This window comes from Lontra canadensis, unplaced genomic scaffold, assembly GCF_010015895.1.
Source record: "Lontra canadensis isolate GAN:19392208 unplaced genomic scaffold, GSC_riverotter_1.0 scaffold53, whole genome shotgun sequence".
Classification (NCBI taxonomy): domain Eukaryota; kingdom Metazoa; phylum Chordata; class Mammalia; order Carnivora; family Mustelidae; genus Lontra; species Lontra canadensis.
Window position 1 is genome coordinate 9,318,490 of NW_022631047.1, and position 19,441 is coordinate 9,337,930.

The 19,441-nt window shown below is 51.1% G+C and overlaps 3 protein-coding genes and 1 non-coding gene across 4 annotated transcripts in view; 3 read left to right on the top strand and 1 right to left on the bottom strand.

The window, feature by feature from the left end:
- LPCAT3 (lysophosphatidylcholine acyltransferase 3) overlaps window positions 1–4,907 on the top strand; it is a 37,985-nt gene extending 33,078 nt beyond the window's left edge. The window contains exons 5-13 of the mRNA XM_032874701.1: window positions 141–178; window positions 599–777; window positions 1,624–1,732; window positions 2,488–2,574; window positions 2,681–2,847; window positions 3,664–3,811; window positions 3,891–4,049; window positions 4,140–4,268; window positions 4,517–4,907. Coding sequence (XP_032730592.1) covers window positions 141–178; window positions 599–777; window positions 1,624–1,732; window positions 2,488–2,574; window positions 2,681–2,847; window positions 3,664–3,811; window positions 3,891–4,049; window positions 4,140–4,256 — 1,004 coding nt within the window. The 3' untranslated portion in view covers window positions 4,257–4,268; window positions 4,517–4,907. The remainder of the gene's footprint in view (window positions 1–140; window positions 179–598; window positions 778–1,623; window positions 1,733–2,487; window positions 2,575–2,680; window positions 2,848–3,663; window positions 3,812–3,890; window positions 4,050–4,139; window positions 4,269–4,516) is intronic.
- A 204-nt stretch (window positions 4,908–5,111) lies between these two features.
- On the bottom strand, window positions 5,112–11,744 carry EMG1 (EMG1 N1-specific pseudouridine methyltransferase). The gene is made up of 6 exons (XM_032874703.1): window positions 11,468–11,744; window positions 6,639–6,740; window positions 6,392–6,533; window positions 5,951–6,009; window positions 5,722–5,871; window positions 5,112–5,385 (listed from the first exon to the last, which is right to left on the bottom strand). The coding sequence occupies exons 1-6, from the start codon at window positions 11,633–11,635 to the stop codon at window positions 5,272–5,274; spliced, it is 735 nt and encodes a 244-aa protein (XP_032730594.1). The 5' UTR covers window positions 11,636–11,744; the 3' UTR covers window positions 5,112–5,271.
- A 118-nt stretch (window positions 11,745–11,862) lies between these two features.
- PHB2 (prohibitin 2) lies at window positions 11,863–16,938 on the top strand. The gene is made up of 10 exons (XM_032874702.1): window positions 11,863–12,151; window positions 12,316–12,400; window positions 12,679–12,758; window positions 14,038–14,222; window positions 14,648–14,777; window positions 14,884–14,987; window positions 15,403–15,480; window positions 15,868–15,944; window positions 16,395–16,400; window positions 16,579–16,938. The coding sequence occupies exons 1-10, from the start codon at window positions 12,025–12,027 to the stop codon at window positions 16,604–16,606; spliced, it is 900 nt and encodes a 299-aa protein (XP_032730593.1). The 5' UTR covers window positions 11,863–12,024; the 3' UTR covers window positions 16,607–16,938.
- Window positions 15,058–15,318, top strand: LOC116877856. Its single transcript, XR_004384728.1, has one exon. It is a non-coding gene; the product is annotated as a small nucleolar RNA U89 (small nucleolar RNA).
- Window positions 16,939–19,441: the final 2,503 nt, after the last annotated feature.

Genomic DNA, 19,441 nt, shown 5'->3' on the forward strand with positions numbered 1-19,441 from the left:
TACACCTAGGCTCCTCCCCGTCCCACCGTAAACTTTCTTGCTCTGTGTGCCCTCTGGTCTGCTCCTGGCTATACTCAGTCCACAGGCCACATCCTCAGTGCCCTCCCTCTGCTCTACCCACGCCTTCTCTCTCTGCTCAGGTTTGGCTGTTGACTACTTTGACGGAGGGAAGGATCAGGTAAGTACCCATTCCTCGGCAGAGAGGTTAAGGAATATAACCAGAGGGAAGGAGAAAGGCTATTGCTACCAAAAGACTGCACCCAGATGCCAGGAGCAGAGCCTCTCACCCCTGCCCAGCCTGTGTGAGTTCTGTTCAGAGAGCACTGAGCAAGGATCAACAAATCTAATTTCCCCAGATCCTGCTCGTGCACAAAGTCCAGAGATCAGTGCCAGCCTGGCATTTGGAAAAGCAGCAGTCAACTGTTGCTGAGTTACCCCTCATTTCCATGTGAAGCGGCTCCTCTTCCCCATACCATGCCCTCAAAGAGACGGCTATCTGAAGAAGCCCGGTTTTGTGGGTACAAGGGTGGGGAACACACAGACTGGCTCTTGAGGGGAGATGCAAGGCTATCCTGAACCATTTCTCTTCTTGACATAGAATTCCTTGTCCTCCGAGCAACAGAAATATGCCATACGGGGTGTCCCTTCCCTGCTGGAAGTTGCTGGTTTCTCCTACTTCTATGGGGCCTTCTTGGTAGGACCCCAGTTCTCAATGAACCACTACATGAAGCTGGTGCAGGGACAGCTGACTGACACACCAGGGAAGATACCAAACAGGTAAATCGCCCTCTTGGTCCAGACCTCTGTATAGGTGTCTCACCTTATACAAAGCCACTTCTAGACGACTTCCAGAAGGCCAGCCCTGCCCAAGTTCTCCAGTGTGGCCCTGGCTCACAGGCCTGGGCCACGGCAGGCGCAGGACTGTTGTAATGGGCACTCTATCCCTGCTCATTGTGGCCAGCAGGTCCTTTTCAGCTGAGGCTACTTCCAGCCATCCATTCTGACCCTCTAATACAGACATAAAAATTCACTTTTATGCCACAGGATTTTGCCTGAACAGCCATGTCCCTGCCTTTAAAACCCATGTCCCTGCCTTTAAAACCCATTTTCTCTGTTTCTTGGGGGGTGGGGATGTTAAATATATGAAAATATGTATATATGTATATACATATATACACACACACACACACATACATACACGTATCAGAGTAGAAAATTGAAGTTACCAGAAAAATCCCCTTCCTGAGAAGTTGCCTGGCCTGTGGCTGAGCCTTGATTCGGCGAGGGTAGGAAGGAGCAGATTGAGAATCGGGCATTCTCCTGTCCTCCACCTTGGCCCTTCAGGCCCAGTGTGGCCAGAGAAGGCCGGCGAGGCCATGCGGTCCCACAGGCTTGCACACACTGGTCCCTTGTCACGCTGCCCTACCCCGGGACTGGCGGGCTCCTGCGTTAACCACTCCTCGAAGCCAGCCCCGTCGAGCTGCCTCTCCCTGACACGGACTGTTGGCTTGGCACCGAGAGCGCCTTGTCCCACACACTCTGAAAACACTCCTCTGCGTAATTAAGGTCAGAGGGTGAAGGGACGAGGCTCTGCCCGCTGTGACCCTGCTTGTTCCTTTCCAGCACCATACCTGCTCTCAGGCGCCTGAGTCTGGGCCTTGTCTACCTAGTGGGCTACACTGTGCTTAGCCCCCACATCACAGAAGACTATCTCCTCACTGAAGACTATGAAGTGAGTGGTGACTGGTGCAGCAGCCGCGTGGCCGCGTCCGAGTTAGAAATGAACAGGCAAGGATCCCTGTAGCTAGGCGAGAAGTGGGTAACACCATCGACAAATGCATGTTGGTTTTGCTCTTAGATCTGGGAGAGTTGGTGTGTCCATGCCAGCCGGGCCGGGACATGTTCATCAGCCAGCACTGAACGACCTTCGCGGGCACAGGGCTGTGCCAGGTGCACGTTGAGCGGCCCCTCCCCTCCCTCGGGAGCAGCTCGTAGCTTGACATATTGCAGCCAGGGACTCCTTGGAGTCTAGTAGCTTCCGGTCCTCTCCAGCCTGTTTTCTTCTCTTGATAGATTGGGGGCTTCTAGGGAATTCAAAAACCGAGGGAGGGGGAAGTGCTGGCTTTTGCTCCTGCCCAGCTGAAAGGCTTGCAGCAGCTCCCTACGCACTCTGGGTAGGTTTGTCTCTTAAATTAACATTGACCATGGATATCTAAAAAGTCCCTTAGTACTTGGTGTCCCAAATGCTCGGTGCTTTAGAAAGTTAGGGAAGAGGCTGTTTCTGGGACTCTCCAAAGAGAAAGGCGAATGGATGTCCGCTGGGTTCCCAACGTCTTCCTCTTACTTAGCCTGTGCGAAGGGCCACCCAGCAGACTGCCAGGTGGATGCGTGGCGGTTAGCCACGCGTGCGGAGAGGAGGAACGTTGAGGGAAGTTTGCCTTACCTGGGGAGCATCCCTAACGCACGGCCGTTCTTCCTTCTCTCAAGAACCACCCTTTCTGGTTCCGCTGCATGTACATGCTGCTCTGGGGCAAGTTTGTGCTGAACAAATACGTCACCTGTTGGCTGGTCACGGTAAGTCACAAAATGAAAGCGGGTCCTCGTTCAACAAGCCAGGGGGCAGGTGGCGTTGTGGCAAGGAGCGTAGCAGGAAGGCTCATGGAATTGCTCCTTCCCTTAGGAAGGAGTGTGCATTCTGACGGGGCTGGGCTTCAATGGCTTTGACGAACGTGGGAAGGCACAGTGGGATGCCTGTGCCAACATGAAGGTGTGGCTCTTTGAAACAACCCCCCGCTTCACTGGCACCATCGCCTCGTTCAACATCAACACCAATGCCTGGGTGGCCCGGTAAGCCACTGACAGGGAGGTCTGGGCCCTAGCTCCCCCTCCCTCTGCTTTCCCAGATTTGAAGGTACATATGTACTGTCCGTCTTTTCCCACTCTGGGTAGAGAGCCTGCAGTCATCCTCACACCCACACACTTGTACATAGTTTTGTCCCTGCTCCCATCTCCCCAGAACCCATTCCTGTCCTATCTGTAGGACACAAGCAAGACCCAGACATGCCCTGAGTTTTCTGTTTGTTTTTTAGAGAGGAAGAGAGAGAGGGTGGGGTGGGACAGAAAGAAGGAGAATCTTATACAGGCTCACGCCCAGAGCAGAGCCCAACACGAGGCTCGATCTCACGGCCTCAGATCATGATCTGAGCCAAGATCAGGAGTCAGATGCTCCTGATCCACCCAGGCGCCCTAAGAAGTGCCTCGAGTTTTAATCCCACTTCTGCTACCCACTGGTTTTATGTTCCCCGTTGGCGTTGTTAACTTGTCTCCAGTGCACCAGTGGGAGCCGCCCTGGAGCTGGTCTGTCCTGCGCACCCCTGTGCCCGAGGCGTAAGTGTGCAGCAAGCATCGGGGCACCTGACGGAGTGGCTTGTCCCGGCTCACCCGGCTAAGCTTGAGGCCTGTTTTCTGTCACCGAACTGAGCTGGAACTTCTCCTTTCATCTCTAAAGCTAATAAAGGATGGCACTGCCTCCTTTACTGGGGTGGCCCCGAGCAGGAGCCAGCCACCACCACTGCACACCTCAGGTTGCTAGGAAGCCAGAGGCAAGATGGCGGCGGTGCATAGACTGGTCTGAGGCTCATCCCCACCCACCCTTCTCTCTAGTTACTTCTTCAAACGACTCAAGTTCCTTGGAAATAAAGAACTATCCCAGGGACTCTCATTGCTCTTCTTGGCCCTCTGGCATGGACTACACTCAGGATACCTGGTCTGCTTCCAGATGGAATTCCTCATTGTTATTGTGGAGAGACAGGTAGGCCTAAAGGGTGGTGTATGAACGGGGACTATTGAGAAGGGGCCAGACACTGATGACCTCTCCGCTCACTCCCCAGGCTGCCAGCCTCATTCAGGAGAGCCCAGCCCTGAGCAGGCTGGCTTCCATTACTGTCCTCCAACCCTTCTACTACTTGGTGCAGCAGACCATCCACTGGCTCTTCATGGGTTACTCAATGACCGCCTTCTGTCTCTTCACATGGGACAAATGGCTGAAGGTAAGTGAGGGCCTTCTGGCAAGGACAGGGGAGGAAGTGTCACTGAGAGCCCTGCCCTGTGTCTGCCTCAGTGGCCTTTATCTCCCCCAGGTGTACAAATCCGTGTATTTTCTCGGCCATGTCTTCTTCTTGAGCCTACTCTTCATATTGCCTTATGTTCACAAAGCAATGGTGCCAAGGAAAGAAAAGTTAAAGAAAATGGGATAATCTGTTTCCCCGGTGAGTAAATACCGCAACAGCAAAGCTAAACTACCAAGTGACAGGACAGAGCACTAGATTGGGGCTAACAGGCAGGGAGTATGGGACATCTGGAGTAAATCCCAAGGCAGCCTGGCTTCTCAGAAACCCAGCGTGAGGCATGGACTCCTCGAACTTGGGCTTGCCAGGAAGAAGCTGGAAGGACTGTAGACCAGGCACTAGAAGGAGGGCCTCTGACCAGCCTGCCCATCAAGTCTCTTCTCTTACAGGTGGCCTAGAGCGGGGCTGGTGCAGAGATGTTCCCTTTCCACAGCACTCCTGCGCCTCAGAGCACAGAACAGAGAAGCCAGGGAGTGGGAAGACATGGTACTGCGGCCAGCCACGCCTCCACCTGGGGCCAGAGGGGAAGCTCTCGTGGGAGGAGCAGAGGGCCCGTGTCTCCCCTCCAGGCTCCCCCATGCACATTGCCTTATCTCTCCCCCTCTAGCCAGGATCTGTTGTGTTTTTCTTCTGCCAATTTACTCTGATTGTATATGTGCCGTTACCACCAACCCCCCCCATGGGGGGGAGGAGAGGGTACCAGGCCCCACCTGCTCCACTTTTTTCTACCTTGGAACTGTACCAGATAAAATAAATCACTTCTCTTTGTTCAGTTTTTCACTGCTAGCCCTGCTGACGGCTTTCTTACTGACCGTTCTCTGCACCCACCCCCCCTTGGTGAAGTAAGCAGGGCTGGCTCCTGGCCCTGTCTGGAACCCGGCTACAAACACTGTAACCTCCCCTCTTTTCCTGAAGGCTGAGGAGAGTCGCCAGTTCACACCATTAGCTAATGCTCATTTTAGAAACCCTCAAAGAACAGCCAGGTCTGCAAGAACAGTATTTATAGGGTAAACAAATAGCAAATGTACCGCCTCGCTTCCCCAAGCCCCTACAGTCTCGGTGCAAGAAGCTCCCCTCCGCGCAGTGAGCTGAAAGCAGGGTGGAGGGATGGCCACAGTCTTTGTCCCAGAACAAAGCGCCACTGTCAGATGACCCCCCAGACTTCTTCAAAGGCTGTGGTGAGTTTTGCACAGGTGAGGGCTGCAGAAAGGGGGTAGTTGCTGATGGACACCATTTTCTCTGTATACTCCACATTGACCTAAAAGAGAGAAAGACTTCTGTGTGCTGGCTGTCACTCTTAACAGGGGAAGCCCTTCTTTGGGGCAGGAAAAACACAGCTGAGCTAGTATTTCGCAGAGCTATTCAATACCAAATTTGTACAAAGGATAAAGAAGGTCCTGACTTGTCACTGTCAAAAATATGCAAGTGGCCCTCAAAAGATAAAGCCTGGGACAGGACAAGGAGGCCCCACTGGTCTCTCAGCTTTGTTCTCACCCTGTATTTCCCAAGGTCATCAAAAAATGCCAGCTGTTCTTAGAATTCTATACGAAGCCTCAGCTCGATGAGGAACCCAAGAGTTGAGCCGGGACCTTACCTGGCCATGGGCAAAGGCCCCCACCACAAAAACAATAGGGTCACTGCTGGGTACCAACTCTCGTACATCACTGACGACCGGGATGGAGAAAGAAGTGCCAATCTTCATACATCCAACTGGAAAGTGATCTGATACTGGATTCTTAATTACCTAAAGAAAGAAGGGGGGAGGGGGAATCAGCCCCAGAAACCAGTCTCAGAACCCCAACCAGTGGGGACCAATACCTCACCTTCAAGAGCTTCTGGGGCCCATCAGCTGCTCGAACACTGAGTTTGTGTAAAAGCTGAACTGGGAGAGGGGAAAGAGAGTTCAGAGCTAGGTGGTAACCCCATTTTTTCTGCCCAGAAAGCTAACCAGAAAAACCCATAGTTAAAGTGGGCTCCCTATGTCCTTCACATCCACACTGCGGTCCTAAAAATGTTCTGAACGAGCAGCTCGGAGCATAGGACTAGCTGGATGACAGTGAGTTCCAGCTCCCTTCTTCACTCAGCCAGGAACCCATGCACACCTGGGAAGGTAATGAAGAGCCCCTCCCTGTTCTGGTGTCAGACATGTTCCCCACTCCCCACCCCATGCTTAAAAAGTTCATATTTCATTTCTCCCATGTCCCCTTCCTCCCTTCTTCACTAGCGCAGGGTTCATTCCAAACATTAAGTCCTAAAGCTCTCACCCATGAGGCCACAAAAGCGGTCAAAGGTTCTGGGAATGCGAGTCTGGGGGTTCACTTCAATCAGCACGTTCTTCTGTGTGTGGATGTAAACCTGTAGCAAGCCAGCTCGGTTCAGGGGACTGTCCATCAGCATCAGTAAACTCTGAGAGAGGCAGAAACCGAGGCTTAGTTCAGACTGAAGAGAAGCAGCAGCTGCTGGATCTTCTGCCCAGAGGCTCAGGGTTGCCAGCCCTGTCCCTGGAGTTACCTGGTGAGCTATGTCTGGTCTCACTTCCCCAGGGTCCCGTCCGTTCTTCAACAACACAGACTTGTGCTTGTCACAGTTGAGTAGCTCATAGGTCTTCCCTACCTAAAGAACAGGGACCATGACAAAAAGTAACATAACCTTCTTTTACCTAGACTAGTGGTTCTCCAAGTGTGGTCCCCAAATCAGCATCCTCATAATCACCATCTAGGAACTTGTTAGACAGTCAAATTCTCAGCTATGCTCCAGATCTCCTGAATCAGAAACTCTGGAGATGGAACCCATCAAGCCCTTCAGGGCATTACTATGTGGCCACTGACCCTTTCTCCCCTCCCACCATAACTGTTCTTAGAGGGAAAAGGAAAGAAGAACACAGCCTGTGGTTTGACATGCTCTAAACTTCTGCACAACAAAGGAAACCAACAAAACAAGGCAACCTTGGGAATGGGAGGAGGTATTTGCAAATGACATATCTGATAAGGGGTTAATATCCAAAATCTATAAAGAGCTTGCCTAACTCAGCACCAAAAAACAAGCAATCCGATTCAAAAATAAGCAGAGAACCTGAACAGACATTCTTCCAAAGACCTATAGATGGCCCATAGACACATGAAAAGATGATCAACATCACTCTTCAGGGAAAGGCAAATCAAAACCACAATGAGATACATCACCAGCCAGAATGGCTAGTATCAAAGACGAGAACTCAGTGTTGGTGAGGAGGTGGAGAAAAGGGAGCCCTGGTGCACTATTGGTGGGAATGTAAATTGGTGCAACCACTGTGGAAAACAGTATGGAATTCCTCAAAAAATTAAAAATACAAGTATCATACAATCCTGTAGTTCTACTACCGTGGTTACCCAAAGAAAATGAAAATAGTAATTTGAAAAGATCTATGCAGCCCTGTATGTTTATTTCAGTGTTCTATTTATAATAGCCAAGATTAGGAAGTAACTCAAGTGTCCCTTGATAGATGAATGGATAAAGATGTATACTGAGGGGCACCTGGGTGGCTCAGTCAAGCGTCCAACTCTTCATTTTGGCCCAGGTCATGATTCCCTCTTCCTCTGCCCCTCCCCTCTCACCAGGTACCTGTGCACTCTTTCAAAAAAGAAAAAAGTGTATTGAAGAACAGTGGTTTTATATGAAACTGCTTTGTAAACCACAAGTTCCTCAAGTATCAAGCACAAAGTCAGAAATAATCCTGGAATAATAGGGGCATGAGTGAGGGTGGGATGTTATCCTGGGAACACTTGTGTACACTAGAAAAGTCAGCAGCAAGGCGCCTGGGTGGCTCAGTGGGTTGAGCCTCTGCCTTCGGCTCAGGTCATGGTCTCGGGGTCCTGGGATCGAGCCCCACATCATGCTCTCTGCTCAGAAGGGAGCCTGCTTCCCCCTCTCTCTCTGCCTGCCTCTCTGCCAACTTGTGATCTCTCTCTCTGTCAAATAAATAAATCTTTTAAAAAAATGTAAAATAAAAAATAAAAAAAAAGAAAAGTCAGCAGCTAGAAATGCAAAACTCAAGATCCGGTCTGATCTATAGCAGCTAAAAGAAATAATTGCAAATTGCAATTTGGAGTCAAGGAGTGTTAAAACGGTTGATAAAAAGTCTTAAAAACATACCATTAAATAGAAATACCAGATTTGAAAGGCTATATTTTCTGTGCACCAACAGAACATTGGTATATGTCTGGCAACAACTTCAGATATGTAACTAACTGAAATGACAAAACGTCAGAGTAAGCACAGGAAAAGAAGAAAGGACCAAGAACCACCTCCATGGGACAATCTTAGTTATCAGAGAAAAAGAACCTCTTGAATAGAATAACCCAGTTTCTACCCAGTAGTTATAACTAGGGGTTTTGTTCTTTTGATGAAACAGAGATCAAAACGGTACATGTAGTAATGGTAGGCAATGGTTTATGAAACTTCTGGTATCTTACAGTTGCCTGTGTGTACCCGCTCACAATATAATTTTTTAAATTGTGGTTTGTGGTTAATAAGCTTGAAAACCACTAACTAGAGTAATCAGAGAATGAACATATGTGTATTCATTTCCTATAACAGGTACTGGAGATATAAGAATTTTTTTTTAAGATTTTATTTATTTATTTGACAGAGATCATAAGTAGGCAGAGAGGCGGGAAGAGGGAGAGTGGGAAGCAGGCTCCCTCCTGAGCAGAGAGCCGGACATGGAGCTCAATCCCAGGACCCTGAGATCATGACCTGAGCCGAAGGCAGAGGCTTAACCCACTAAGCCATTCAGGCGCCCCGAGATACAAGAATTTTTAAAACCTTATTCCCTGCCTGCATGGATCCTTCTAGTAGAAGAGACTTGAAACCACAACCAAATTTTGATGAACATTATAAAAGAAAAGTGAACCACTGGGTTCATTAAAGGATTAAAACAGGAAGGCCTGGGGTGCCTGGGTGGCTCAGTGGGTAAAGCCTCTGCCTTTGGCTCAGGTCATGATCTCAAGTCCTGGGATCGAGCCCCGCATCGGGCTCTCTGCTCAGCAGGAAGCCTGCTTCCCTCTCACTCTGCCTGCTCTGCCTACTTGTGATCTCTCTCTCTGTGTGTGTCTCTCGCTGTGTCAAATTAATTAATTAATTAATTAATTAAATCTTTTTAAAAATATAAAATGAAGAAATAAAGCAGGAAGGCCTGATTTACACCAGGAAGGGAGTCACTTCTATGAGGAAATAATATTGAAACTAGTAACTGAAGAATGAACAGCAATAACAGACTCAATAATTGTTAAATGAATGAACATTAAGTAAGAATTAATGAAGCAGAGAACTGAGTAAAGGGGGCTTCCGTTAAGAAAACATTATGTATAATGGCCTTAAGATATCAGAGAACTTCTTGCTTCCACAGAGTTTAACAAAGGCCAGTGAGTCTCAAGTATAAGGAACAAATGGGAGAGAAGAGGCCCAGTTAGGCTAGCACAACAAGGTAGCAGCACAAGGGAAGGAAAAGATAACAGTACAGATGTCAGCTAGCTGTGAATTCAGTCACCCCCAGAGTACCGTTAATGACAATTTGACCAAATTCTTCCAGCATGCTCTAAGAATTTTAATTTGGCTATGACCTTTTCAACTTCTTTTTTTTTTTTTTTTTTTTATTGACTGTATAAGTGAGGCATGGGAGGGGTTGGGACACAGGGAGAGGGAGAGAGAGAATCTTAAGCAGGTTCCATGCTCAATGTGGAGCAAAATGCATTTTACGACCCTGAGATCATGATCTAAGCAAAAACCAAAGAGTCAGATGCTTACCAACTTGATCAAGAACCTAGAATCAATAACAATAGTAGTAATTCCAAGTGAGAGACATTATTCTAAACTCTTTACTGATACTATCTCCTTTCATCCCCTCAACAACCTAGTAAGGTAGGTACTATCATCCCCATTGAACATATGAAGAAACAAGAGCCCCTTGTGTTTACATAGACATCCAGAATTAATGGGCTGGAAATACAGCAAGCAATTAAGTAAGGGATGAATATCAGATCCTATAATTAGAAACATCATTACCTAAGAAAAATGGAAAAAAAAAAAAAGGGCAGGCTTTCTAGACTGCAAGCTTAGTATAGTAAAAGTGGTTGAAGTAAAGATGGAAAAGAATCACAGCATACATTACTATCAAAATAATACTTCCAGGGGCGCCTGGGTGGCTCAGTGGGTTAAAGCCTCTGCCTTCCATTCAAGTCATGGTCTCAGGCTCCTGGGATCAAGCCCCACATCAGGCTCTCTGCTCGGCAGGGAGCCTGCTTCCTCCTCTGTCTGCCTGCCTCTCCACCTACTTGTGATGTCTGTCTGTCAAATAAATAAATTAAATCTTAAAAAAAAAAAAAGATGGGAAAGGCCAATAAAAATAAATTTTAAAATAATAATACTTCCAAAGCACTCTCAAAGTATTAACCCCCACTTTATAAACTGAGGACAAACCTGCTTTCCAAATCAAGATCACACGCTTAAGTATAAAAACCAAGATTAAGGGGTGCCTGGGTGGCTCAGTGGGTTAAAGCCTCTGCCTTTGGCTCCGGTAGTGATCCCGGGGTCCTGGGATCCAGCCCCGCATTGGGCTCTCTGTTCCGCGGGGAGCTTGCTTCCCTTCCTCTCTCTGCCTGCCTCTCTGCCTACTTGTGATCTCTCTCTGTCAAATAAATGAATAAAATCTTAAAAAGAAAGAAAAAAAACAAGATTAAAACCAAAGTATGACTTATAAACTATGGCTATTTTTTCTAGGTTTACTCACTGGACAAGTTTAGATCTAAAGGGTAAGAGAAATCAAGAGACTGAGAACACTGCACTTTTAAGATAGGGAATTGCTGATTTATTCAGGAAAACGGCCGCATGACGGTTAAAAACAAGAAAAGCTTGAAAGATAATATGACCCAGTGTTTCCGAGTGGATAGTAAATCTCAAGGAGGGTGGCAACAAACACATGTAAACGAAATAAAACACAAAGTCCTGACAAGCAAAAGGGTTGGGCGAACTGAGCCGCAGCAACTACCTTTCTCCTTTGTTTAAGAACTTGTCTTAAGGTATGGGACGACCCGATGGACAAACCTCCTCTCCCCACCCCTTAGATGACGTTATCACAGAATCCTAGTAAATCAATTAGCAACCAGAACGGGACAGCTGCGGTGAGATTCAAGAAGGATGGAATTAGAGTGATGCCAAGCCACGGTCTTAAACCAAGAGACAGTAAACTACGCCACTCTTCCTCCAAGACGGTGTTTCACTCTGCCTCCCCATCCACTTTGACGCTCAACCCTCGGGGTCCCCATCCTATCGATCTATTTCTCCACTTTCTTGTCCCAAATTACCTTGACCGTCTCCAGACTGGCCCCTTCCAGCACCACAATAAGCCTTCGTCCTCCGATCTTGTTTCCCGCCCCGAGTCGGGGCCGCTTGGGAGCCACAGCATCCCAGCCCTCTTCCTGCTCCCCACCGCGCCGTTCACGAGGTTGGAATCTGCCATTGGGCGCAGCCATCTTGCCACCGGACCGGAAATTGCGCTAAGGTCCTTAAATTAAACCTTGGGCTGGTCCTTATCTTAAACTTCCTTCCTGCTGCCATTTTGAAAGTGGGCACTCGGAAATGGCAACAGCTAGCAGCCTCGAGCTACTGAAGCTCCTCTGGAAGGGCAGAGTTCCAGAAGGGGGAGGGAACTTCCAAATACGTAATTCCTGTGCGCGAAGTTCGGGTCCGCTGTGGGCGATGGGGCGGGTTTAGACGCGAGCGCACTTCCGGTGCCCTTTCTCCCGCGAGCACCTAGCGCCCCGGACCCTCGTGTGAAGGGTGTGATCTCTGAACTGGAGTGGGGTCGAGGTGGGCCGGCACGGGCTTCTGACCTGTGGTGTCGCTGGCCTCAGGATCGGACATGGCCCAGAACTTGAAGGACTTAGCGGGACGGCTGCCCTCCGGGCCCCGGGGCATGGGCACGGCGCTGAAGCTGCTGCTGGGGGCCGGCGCTGTGGCCTACGGCGTCCGCGAATCCGTGTTCACCGGTGAGCAACGTTTGCCAGCTCTCCGGATTCTTCTCATCCCCCCCAGATTCCCTGTCCGGTCCCGCCGGGGCCCCGCGCACACCCACTCCCTTTCCCCGCCCCACCAGCGGCTAGTACATATTCTCAGCAGCGTTTTAGCCTGATCCCAACCCCTCTCCTCACAGTGGAAGGCGGACACAGAGCCATATTCTTTAATCGGATCGGTGGCGTGCAGCAGGACACCATACTGGCCGAGGGCCTTCACTTCAGGTAATGGCGGGCCCAGCGGACTGACCCTGACCCTTCACCCTTGAAAGCCAACCCACCAGTGGCTGCAGTAGGACTTCAGAGAACTCCGCGCTGCCTTTTATTTCTCCTGGACATTGGGAGCTCCCCCAAACTCCTCTTCTCCAGAGGGGAAAAGAATTTCTCCTTGTCGGTGGTTATTAAGAGGTGGAGCAGGCCAAGAAACACGTGGGGAGGAAATACCAGGCAAAACTAATGGAACTGCAGGCTCCTAATACCTGTTCCTGTTCCCTCCCCTGTAGGATCCCCTGGTTCCAGTACCCCATCATCTATGACATTCGGGCCAGACCCCGAAAAATTTCCTCCCCTACAGGCTCCAAAGGTAGGTCTGGTCATTTGGTAGTCCTTAGCAGATGTCTACATAAAGTAAGCAAGGGAGCCTGGCAGGAGATCCAGGGGCAAGAGGATAGTGTCACGTCTCTTGGGCCTTGGTTTCCAAATCTGTAAAAAAGAATTGTAATAAAAGTACCTGCTTCTGGTTAAAGCAATACTTTTTTTTTTTTTTTTTTTTTAAAGATTTTCTTTATTTATGGGGCGCCTGGGTGGCTCAGTGGGTTAAAATCTCTGCCTTCAGCTCAGGTCATGATCCCAGGGTCCTGGGATCGAGACCCGCATCGGGCTCTCTGCTGAGTGGAGAGCCCGATTCCTCCTCTCTGCCTGCCTCTCTGCCTACTTGTGATCTCTGTCTGTCAAATAAATTAATAAAATATTTTTTTAAAAAAGATTTTTATTAATTTATTTGACAGAACACAAGTAGGCAGAGAGGAGGCAGAGGGAGAGAAGGAGGAGCAGGGAACCCAATGCAGGGCTCGATCCCAGGATGCTGGGATTGTGACCTGAGTTGAAGGCAGCCACTTAACCAACTGAGCCCCCCAGGCCCCCCCAGAGCAGTACATTCTTGACATACAGTGTGTTCACCCATACCTATCAACTGTCGCCCCCGCTAATGTAAGTTCAGTGACAGCACTGTTTGTCTTTTCTTATTCACTGGCTAGATCAAAGCCTTAGTGTAAAGTCTTGTCTTCTTTAACTGCTTGATTAATTCTGTCTGCTATTGTCCTCTGTCCTGGGCAGACTTGGTCCCACTTTTCACTGGAGCACCTGTTCCTTTCTACACCGTCCATAGAAGCTGTGTCTTTGAGATTCCCCAGACCCTTTTCTCACGCACAGGCATGTACACACTAATCCAGGTAGCTCACCTGTGCTGCACTGTTTTGTACTGGTTTTAGTGCAAATGGCTTAACATTCCCCGAATCCTAGGCCCTGGGGATAAAGGATTCATAAAACACAGTCCTTATCTTCAAGTCCATATAGTCTCATAAACAAGGCAGGTGATTACCAGGCAGTGTGAGAGCGCGTACAGTAGAGGTTGAACACAGGACAGAAGCAAAATGAGAGGTCGGCTCTACTGGTTGGAGAGCTGGCGAGTTGACAGGACTTTACAGTGGAAGAGGCTACATTTGGCCTCTCACCTTGCACAGCGCTGCACCAGGTAGCGAGAGCGGCATGTGGAGGAGAAAACGCTTGGAGAAGGGTGCTCGGCTAAAAGGCCAGGTGAGGACCCTGGAGCCTTGGCCAGCTGCTGCTGACCTCTCTCTCAGACCTGCAGATGGTGAACATCTCCCTGCGAGTGCTGTCTCGACCGAATGCCATGGAGCTTCCCAGCATGTATCAGCGCCTAGGGCTAGACTACGAGGAGCGAGTGCTGCCGTCCATCGTCAACGAGGTGCTGAAGAGTGTGGTGGCCAAGTTCAATGCGTCACAGTTGATCACCCAGCGGGCCCAGGTCTGAGCTGTCACCGTATACGTGGCTTCCCACCTTCCTTCCTAGGCCTGAAGCAGTGCATATTAGGAAGAGCAGCTTGTTAGAAAAGGGTCACGGCCCTAGATCCCTTTTCACCTCAGAGCTGCACTGATGGCCACTGTGGGAAATAGGGTGAGTCAGGATGGGTGCTTAAGCAGTAGGAAGCATGGTGTTTTCTCACACTAGCAAAGTCTAGAGGTATATAGGTTGGAGAGAGTGGGAAATGAGTCACTGTGACCTACTGGAAAGATTGGACCAAATCCCTTCCAACTCAGGTGTGCTAGTTGAAGAACCAAGAAAGGATTGTTTTCTGCCATTTTCTGGAGCTCTGATACTCAGACGATCACAGCAGTCGCCCTCCCTTCCAGTTCTCCAGTCTCTTCATTCCACCCCTCCATGACCCCCAGGTATCCTTGTTGATCCGGCGGGAGCTTACAGAGAGGGCCAAGGACTTCAGCCTCATCCTGGATGACGTGGCCATCACGGAGCTGAGCTTCAGCCGAGAGTACACGGCCGCTGTGGAAGCCAAACAAGTGGGTGAGTTACAGGAGGACTCGGGCCAGGGCTTCTGCAAATGCAGGAGGCAGAACGGGGTCCCTGAGACCTCACATCTGTGACACCCCCCCACTCTCTCCCACCACAGCTCAGCAGGAGGCCCAGCGAGCCCAGTTTTTGGTAGAAAAAGCAAAGCAGGAGCAGCGGCAGAAGATCGTGCAGGCGGAGGGTGAGGCTGAGGCAGCCAGAATGATATCCTGCTGCAGAGAGAGGTCTCTGCCCAGTCCCTGGAGTGTGATGCTTCCCCCTTCTCCCTCCTGGGCCGGCTGATGACACTAAGGCGAATGCGACTCCATGCTGTCTGGTCCTTGGCTCCCTGGGGGTGGTTTGGAATGGGATCTGAAATCTTAGTGGGGTGCCCGAGGCCTGGCTCCCCACTGTAAGGCAGATCCATAGCACTGCCGGCCTTGCCTCCATTTCTGCTGCTGCCTCCAGTTTCTGGCAGCTGCCTGCAGGGGGGCCCACAGGTGGGGACCGGGTGGGACCAGGCACGAGGTATCTGAGCGCAACCTTGGATCTGACAGCCCGGAGAAGGGCTGCAGTATTAAGACTGGGCCCGGGGGCTGCAACTGGACTTTGTGTGAACCCTTAACCCCAACCCGCTCACCTGGGAGAAGCCCTGAGTAAGAACCCTGGCTATATCAAACTGCGCAAGATCCGAGCAGCCCAGAACATCTCCAAGACGGTGAGTCTGGGAGCCCTGCGTTCCCCGAAAGGCAGCTGTGAGTCTGGAATCGTTTTAAGTGAAAACACGTTGGAGTGAGGGGATTAGAATCTTGCTCATTGGGGTTTCAACTCAAACCGGCTTCTCCAACACACTTCCTCCATCACCCATGATTCCTGTGGACTTCTGGCCTTTTTCTGCCTCTGTTACGGTGCTGATGCAGCACAGTCGGCTTGCTGCTCTGGATCTTTGTGAGCAGAAACCAGGCTATCGCTCGTTGCCGTAGCCCTGTTCCTAACCCATGTGTATTCGATCAGTGGTTCTTCAATTGCAAGCTTGGGGTCCAGGTATGAATACTAGCATCTAGTATTTTATTTAGCATCTAGTTTTTTATTTCTGGCCCTACAGATTGCCACATCACAGAACCGTATCTATCTCACTGCGGACAACCTCGTCCTGAACCTCCAGGATGAAAGTTTCACCCGGTAAGACACACGACTGATACAGTGGGGTGTCACAGAGCATGGGACCTGAGTCTGGCTGCTTGAAAGACACCCTTGAATCAAAGTTAGAAATGTGGGTGGTTGACAGCCCCCAGCTTGACTCCTAAGATTGGGTTTTATGGGATCAAAAGCATTCGAGCTGGGACGTTTGGTCCTGAGAAGTAGTGAAAGACGATACCCCATACTCTTACTTGGAAGCCCTAAAATTGCTGCTTAAGTGCATGGAAGGATGCTAGAAAGGAGAGGTGGGAAGTGGTGATGGCCAAGGGAACCAGCCTCTTCTCGGAGTGAGATTCCTGGCTTCCACCCATTTGTCTTTTTCTCTTGGGAGCAAAGTAGGATTTAGAGCAGGTAGGGTCTGAAACTGTCAAATCACCTGTGCGTTTCTCTTCTCTTTTGTTTCCCGATCATCTGGTGACCTGGTATCCACAGGGGCAGGTAAGGTGTTGACACCTCCTTGTTTCTCTGGGGTCTCTCAGCTCCTCTCCCAGTACCTGCCTCTTTCCCCAGTGCATCATCACACACGCCCCCTCGGGGAGGAGGGAGTGGCCAGAGGTGCTCAGCCTCTCACATTTATGTTCTCTAATAGTGTTGTCTGTCTGTCCCATTTCCACAGTGACAGCCTCATCAAGGGTAAGAAATGAGCTTGGTAACCAGGAACTCCACTCCTGGAGAAGAAGTGGATCTGTTCCTCCCCTGGTTTTCTAGGAGCCAGCTTGGGGTCCAGCACACCCCCCATCCCACCCCCAGTATCACGTGATGGTCCCTCCTGCATCTGTCCTCCCAACCCTTCTTGTATGAACAAAGCCTGACCAGTTTCCGGAGCAGTGATACCGCTCCTCCCTGTGTTGGCCAGAGGTGTTGGGATGGTGTGATTTCAGAGTGATTGCCTACAGTGTTGGTTCCTCCCTCCAGGTCGGGAGGTCATAACCATCATCCCAGGAATTCTCAATAAATTTTTATTACTTAAACTGAAGTCTCTTTGCATCTTGTGTCTGAGCTGGTTGAGGTGAGGCACGCATGCGTGGGTTCAGATCACGCACTCCTGGGTCTTTGTATCTGCCAGCAGGGGGCGCAAAGATTCTAACCATGGCGGTTAAGAAAGCGTTAAGGGCCAGACAGGGCCCTGCTGCTCACCCTCAAAGCCCAGCGGAGTCAAATCCAAAACAGGACCCAAGTTGGGAGCAACAGGGCCTCAGATCCCGTGGCCCAGCTGCCCTTTTCACTCCACCCTCCACTTCTACCACATCGCCAATGTTTATTCACCAACATTTCCTTTTTCAAGGCTGGAGCAGCTGTGGCTTTGCTGAGCTAGACCAAAAAAATCTGATGACCCTAACACGAGCTGGTTCCTTGGTAACAAGTTTCCATGTAGCTGTGAGGGAAGCTATTTGCGCCTGTCGAGGGACTCCAAAAGCCTAGCGGATCATGTTCCTTGCTGGGGGCTACCCACATCTGATTTCTCAGTCGCCAGATGTGAGAAGCTGTTTGTGGAACAAGGTTTTACCTACGGAGGTAGGCTCTTCATGCCAGTAGCCTTGAGCTCTGAACAGAGCAGGTGCCCCTTTTCAGTCCCTAGCCGGCTACCTCATACCGGTCCCAAGACACCGCTTGACAACTCAAGCACCAGAGAAACAAAGCCACGGCTTCCCATCCCTTATCTTTATAGGGAGACTGGGAACATTGGGAACCATTAGCACTGGGGGCGAAAGTATGTGCAGGAATTAGAGTACATGGTAGGGGAGGTCATACGTTTCCCAGGGTTAGGGATTCGTCTTCCGCTTCTCCTGGATCCTTGAAGAAAATTAGATTACCTAATGTTCCCCTGCTCTGCAGGTAAGTGCCGTAAAAGGGACAGGGAGATGAAGCACGTATGGCTTCCCACTCCTCAGGAGCTAGGAGCCCAAGATTAAATCGACAACCAGACAAAAGACAGGTCAAGTGACCTCAATCAGTCCGCCACGAGTTCCTATGCACACTTTATTTCTTTCCCCTTTCCACGGCGGGAAGAGAATGTAGGTACCCGGTGAAGGACTATGTTTCCAAGTCCTGCTGTGGCTCCAGGGGCAGCCATTTTGTCTCCTCCCCATTGTTCCCCCTTTCTAGTGATTTGTACCCCCCACCCAGAGGGGTAAAGGTCAGAGGTGGTTCATCAGGAGGCCTCCGTGGTCTTCAGGGTTTCCTGAAGGTCACTGCCGAGGGAGCCAGCCCGGGGGCCATCTTTACCAGACAGTGTTAGGAGCTTCACGATTAGACCATCCAACACTGTGCTGGAAGACGGACCCAGAGCCGGCGGACACGAGGCTCCCGGCCACAGCTGACCCGTTGTTACCGGGACCCTGGCCGCAGGCCAGGTGAGGTCTCTTGCGAGTGTGCGAGCCGAGCCCATGGTTAGCGGTGGGTTCTGGATCCACCAGATGACAAATCCCACTGGCGGGGGGGAGGGGCTCGGGGCCATTGTGTCCCTTCAGTGGGCAGCCAGCCAACCCAACAGCCACCTCTTCTGCAGCACCCTTCACTCAAGATGAAGGGACTTCCATGGTGTGCGGGGAGGTTCCGGAGAGGGGATTGCGGCCATCGGGAGGGGTCCCGAGGGCCTGAGGCGATAGATGTCGCTGACACGGAGACAGGGGCCTCCATCATTACCCGGCAGTATTAGAGACTCCCAACCAGCACCCAAACACTGCTGGGTAAGACGGGGGCCCCCACCCAACCTGCCCACCTCTGGGCCTGGCAGTCCTCCGCCCAGGCTCCCTGTGGAGAGGCTGCAGAACCTTGGCTCCCATCCCCCCACCACCCGAGTCCCTGGAGACACTTCCGGGTGAGCCCTGCAGCCCGCCACCAGCCCCACCCCGAGCTGCGGAGCCCGGGACACCCAGGCCGGTCTTCCTCAGCCCCCTGCCCACCTGTTCTCCGCCTTGGAGCCCCTTCCCCCGTAGCCCGCACAGCTTGTCCTGCACCCCCCTTACACACACTAATTCATCGGCCCTCAGCCCCGCTCTGTGGTCCCTAGCTCGTCCCCAAACTCCCTCTCCCAGTGGCCAGTTACCTGTCACCGGGCCGCCTGCCCCCCGCAGAGTGAGTGCCGAGGAGAGGAAGGGGAGTTAAGGCCCAAGATTCAAAGGCCTAGAGCCCGCCTGCCCCAGCCTCCACTCTTCCTCCTTCCTTCTCCGCCCGCCTGGCAGCGCAGGCTCCTTACCTGGGCCCCGCCCGCCGCCCCTGCGCACAGGTGTGTCCTCCTGCCATAGGCTGCCCCCCCACGGCCTTAACCCCTTCCCTCCCGTGGCCAGCCCTAGGCACCTCCTCTGAGGCGCTAGCTAGGCCTCGCTAGGCCTCCCACCCTTTTCCACATGTCCCTTCTCTCCTACCTGCCTCCTTTGCCCCTCGGCCTACACTGGGAGCCCCGTCTCCAACGGGAAAAGAGAGGGGCTCTCTTCCAGCTCCTTTGGCCTCTCCCCGTGGCTAGCCCCTTCTTCTGA

Bases quoted from the DNA above. Each gene is read 5' to 3' on its own strand.
- EMG1 (XM_032874703.1), bottom strand. From the start codon at position 11,635: ATGGCTGCGCCCAATGGCAGATTCCAACCTCGTGAACGGCGCGGTGGG. The intron at 6,534-6,638 runs GTAACTCCAGGG...TGCCTCTCTCAG, and splicing joins GACCAGACATAGCTCACCAG to AGTTTACTGATGCTGATGGA. The intron at 5,386-5,721 runs GTAAGGTCCCGG...TCTCTCTTTTAG, and splicing joins GGGCCTTTGCCCATGGCCAG to GTCAATGTGGAGTATACAGA.
- PHB2 (XM_032874702.1), top strand. From the start codon at position 12,025: ATGGCCCAGAACTTGAAGGACTTAGCGGGACGGCTGCCCTCCGGGCCC. The intron at 12,152-12,315 runs GTGAGCAACGTT...CTCTCCTCACAG, and splicing joins CCGCGAATCCGTGTTCACCG to TGGAAGGCGGACACAGAGCC. The intron at 14,223-14,647 runs GTCTGAGCTGTC...CATGACCCCCAG, and splicing joins TGATCACCCAGCGGGCCCAG to GTATCCTTGTTGATCCGGCG.